This window comes from Beauveria bassiana, assembly GCF_000280675.1.
Source record: "Beauveria bassiana ARSEF 2860 unplaced genomic scaffold BBA_S00087, whole genome shotgun sequence".
Classification (NCBI taxonomy): Eukaryota; Fungi; Ascomycota; class Sordariomycetes; order Hypocreales; family Cordycipitaceae; genus Beauveria; species Beauveria bassiana.
The window spans coordinates 27279-31754 of record NW_007930922.1 but is presented as its reverse complement, the minus strand read 5'-3'; the positions used below and the strand labels follow the sequence as shown (position 1 = coordinate 31754).

Genomic DNA, 4476 nt, shown 5'->3' with positions numbered 1-4476 from the left:
GAAGAAGAAGAAGTGAAGTGCATAGTCAAAAACACCACCATCAGCTCAGAACGAATTTTTGAAACGCGTAAAATTTGCCGATTTTTGCAGTTTACCGGGATTCCCTTAGGCATTTACCCCCTTTAACGCGTTAAGTCGCGTTAATTCGGTCGTTATGGCGCCTAAGTGGCCACAGGTAAACAATGGCCCTGAACACATCAACGAGCACGCCACGTACCTCAGAGAAGCATGTAACCAGTTGCAGGCGGTAGACAGGGGTCGTCATAACCAGGTGCCATGGAATATAGTGCAGCCATACCTAGAATCAACCATCTTGCTCATCGGAAAGGTTCTGCGACAGCCTGCTCTGCGCGAGATCCTTCAGCAGGTCAAAGACGCGGCCAAATGCACACAGAACATCCAAAACGACGTCACCATCATCAAGAACTCCGTTGGACTTAGCGCTGCCCCACTCAATGCATCAAACTTTAGCGGAGCAAGACAACGAAGCGCCGTGACCTGGGCACAGGTTGCCGCGCATGCAAAGGGCTCGCCACCACTCCCTCTGCCCGCATCTCACAACGCAACCAGCAACAAGAACCAGACCACTGTCACGGCATACAAGGATCGAACACTTACCGTTAAACTAAAGAACAATGGAATTGTCCAGCGTTACCGGACGCGCCCAGCGTCGTGGACCAAACAACAGGTCGAAACGGCAGTCCGCACCAACTCGGCCACTACATCAATCAAGGTCGTCGCAGCACACCAACTCAAAAGCGGTGACATTCAGATTATCGCAAACACGACAGAGGAGGCCAAAAACCTCAAGGAAAACCAAGGGTGGATAAGAAGCCTGGGCGAAAATGCAGAACTCATTGTGCCAACCTACGGAGTAATAGTCCATGGCATCCCAACCAACTCTCTCAACATCAAGGACCAGGAAACCGCTATCCAACAGATGCTAGCAGACAACTACACAGTCATCCCCAATGCCAAGATCTCCTTCGTCGGATGGCTCACAAAAGAGGCCCCTCTCAAGCGCGCATCGTCGATTGTGGTGGAATTTATAGAACCAGAGATGGCGAATGCCATCATCTACGCCGGGATGGTATGGGATGGCCAAATTCATCAATGCCAACTTTATGACCGCGCCTGCCGAGTGAAACAATGCTTTCGATGCTACAACTACGGCCACATTGGCACTCAATGCAACGCATCCCAAATTTGTGGCTATTGTGCCGAGCAACATGAGTCAAAACACTGCCGGCGGAAGGGTGCGGAGGGATTCGCACCACAATGCGCAGTTTGCAAAGACGCTCACACTGCATGGAGCAATGCCTGCCCAGCAAGAAAGAAAGAACTACAGAGAGTGGAACAAGCCAAGGAATCCCGCGACATCTACTGGCACGTGCCACCGAAGGAGACCTCGACGCATCCCGGAATCACCAACACAAATGACACTCCCGCCAACGACACAAACGGTACTGACAACACCAGAGGCACCGGCAGCAACAAGCGTCGTGCCCCAGCCCCGGCCTCGGCCCCGGATTCTCCCCGTCTCATCACCCGGCGGTCGGCAAACGCCTCGATGCCGATAGTAGTGGAAGCGAACTCACCACCGGAAGTGCATTCCCAGCAAGCACAAACGGCCACTGCAACCCAAGCAGCACCAGTAACAATCACGTCACCAACACCACCGAACCCTACCGTGGAAGAGAGTTGGGCAACGCCAGAGCCCCTGCTCGAATCCGCTGAGCAACCCACGATCGATCCACAACTCACAACCACCGAAGAGCCTGCCGCAACCACACCCACGGCGTTCTCAGAAGAAGGAATTCTCGGTTTCTCTACAAGGGAAGCAGACGACTGGCTGCAACGAATTGGTTTAGACAACGACTGGTTGGACGAGGCTGAGGATGATTCCTCCCCACTCACATCCGTGGTGACAGACACTCGCACGGCTCAGGGCCAAATTTATAAAGGGTGCACCTGCGCTGAGCATCAAGAGATTTATAGCAGCTGGCCTACGCACAGCGCTGAACTGACGATCGCCCGCTGCATGAAAACATGCACGTACTGCGGGAAGGATTTTGAAGCGACAGCTGAGCTGCGAAAGCACATGAGAAAGAAATACGAGCGTAAGGGCATCTCCATCGTGGTGGAGAAGCGGAATCGTTGGGGGGCCACGACACCGGCCTGGACACGCAGACGCCACACGGAGTCGCCCCCACGCCAGCCAGCAACTCGAATCACCAGAAGCCAGTCCGTCACAGGTAGTACCAGCGAAAGACGACTTGCATGGTAGAACATCGCACGCTACGCATCTTACAGTACAACGTCAGGAAATCCAGGGACGTCGTTCTCGCAAGCCTCTTCCAGAACAGGAGGATCGCAGAGTACGACATTATCGCGATCCAAGAACCCTGGCGCAACCATTTTATCAACACATCATACCACCCGCTGAAGACGCACTTTCAGCTCATGTACCTCGACAACCCGGCGACGAGAGTGTGCCTCTACATGAATAAACGCATCAGCCCCAGCACGTGGCAGGTGTCCTATATTTCAGCAGACATCATATCTCTCACCATCCGCAGTCCCAACGATGACAAACCAATTCACATATGGAATGTGTACAACGAGGTGGGAACAGCCACGCTGTCAATCTTGGCAAATGCCCTTGGCGGACTGGATCAGGATCACGAGTCTATTGTTCTTGGTGACTTTAACTTGCATCACCCGCTGTGGTCAGCGCGACACCGGCGAGGTGCGGCAAGATCCAGAGCAGAAGAGCTTTTAACAATCGTGGAAACCTTCCAGCTTCAGCTCCTCACAGTGCCAGGCACCGTCACCCATCGATGGAAAGATGGAGACTCGACAATTGATCTGACGTTTGCGACGGAGGATTTGGCGTCGCGCACAATTCACTGTAAGATTGCCAAACAACTGGACTGTGACTCAGATCACCTTCCGGTGGATGTGGCCATCGACTGGGACTTTCAGCAAGCGACACCGATAAAGAAACGCCTTTGGACGAAAATGAACGTGCGGTTACTTCGGGGGAAAGTGAAAGAGCGCCTGCCAGACGAGCGCGAGGTGGGGCCATTGAACAACCACACCGAGATCAATGCCTACGTTGATACCATTGTCAAAGCACTTGGGGATGGCATCGATGCATCAACACCGTGGTCCAATCCATCGCCACACTCCATCCCAGGTTTCGATGAAGAATGCAAGGACATTTGCAAAGAAGTTCAGAGACTTCGTCGGACATGGCAACGCACAAGACAAGACGACGACTACGAAGCCTACCGACAGGCGCGTAATCGGAAAGGCCGCCATATTCAAAAGACGCTCCGAAACGCGCATCGTCAGAGAGTGGAAGAGGCGTCAGCCAACCAATCCGGCCTGTGGAAGCTCGTCAAGTGGGCCAAGAATCGACACGCTCCCTCATCAGCCTGCACACCGTCTCTAGTTACTCCAGATGGTGGGCTGGCCGAGGGGCCAGAAGAAAAGGCAGAGGTGCTCCGCCAGTCATTCTTCCCACCTCCCTCACAGGCCGACTTGAGCGACATCCAAGGGTACCAGTACCCTGCACCAATCGAATGCCCTGCCATCACCATATCGGAAATCGAGAAAGCAGTCAAGTCCGCAGCTCCGAACAAGGCCCCAGGCGTCGATGGGATCACCAACTGTGTCCTACAGGGAACACTCGACATTCTCATGCCTTGCCTTCACAAACTTTTTAATGCTTGTTTGGAACAGGGCTACTGCCCTGCTCACTTCAAGGAAACAGTCACAGTGGTCCTGCGGAAACCCGGCAAAGAGGACTACTCGCAGCCAAAGTCATACCGTCCAATTGCACTTCTCAACACGTTGGGAAAAATGCTGGACGGTGTGATCGCAAGCCGACTGGCGTATTTAGCTGATACCTTCCAACTACTGCCTCGTCGGCACACTGGAGGAAGAAAGCTTACCTCAACAGAGCACGCAATGCACATGCTTCTTCAACGCATACATCAGGCCTGGGCTGAAGGCAAAGTCGCCACACTACTGCTGCTGGATGTGTCGGGCGCCTACGATAATGTTTCTCACGAGAGACTCCTGCACAACCTTCGAAAACGCCGGATTGACCCAAAAATCATTCGATGGGTAGCTTCGTTTCTCAGTGATCGGTCGACAACACTCAAACTACAGGAGTACACAGCGCCGTCGGTACCAATTAAGACGGGTATTCCACAAGGATCCCGCATGTCACCATATCTCTACTTGTTTTACAATGCAGATTTGGTAGAAGATTGTAAAAACGAAAATACGGAAGCGGTAGGATATATCGATGATGTGTCTATTCTGGCAGTCGGGCCTTCTTCAGCCCACAACTGCAAGACCCTCAAGGCTATCCACCACAAAGCCGAAGAATGGGCTGCAAAGCATGGCTCGAAATTTGCACCCGCCAAGTACGAACTGGTGCACTTCACCAGAGATCCGACAGCC

At 53.1% G+C, this 4476-nt stretch overlaps 1 protein-coding gene across 1 annotated transcript in view; it reads left to right on the top strand.

The window, feature by feature from the left end:
* BBA_10098 (pol-like protein) overlaps positions 1 to 4476 on the top strand; it is a gene marked incomplete at both ends in the record, with an annotated part of 6674 nt that overhangs the window by 1780 nt on the left and 418 nt on the right. Inside the window, 2 exons of the mRNA XM_008605195.1 lie at positions 110 to 2255; positions 2288 to 4439. Of these exons, the coding sequence (XP_008603417.1) occupies positions 110 to 2255; positions 2288 to 4439 (4298 nt within the window). The remainder of the gene's footprint in view (positions 1 to 109; positions 2256 to 2287; positions 4440 to 4476) is intronic.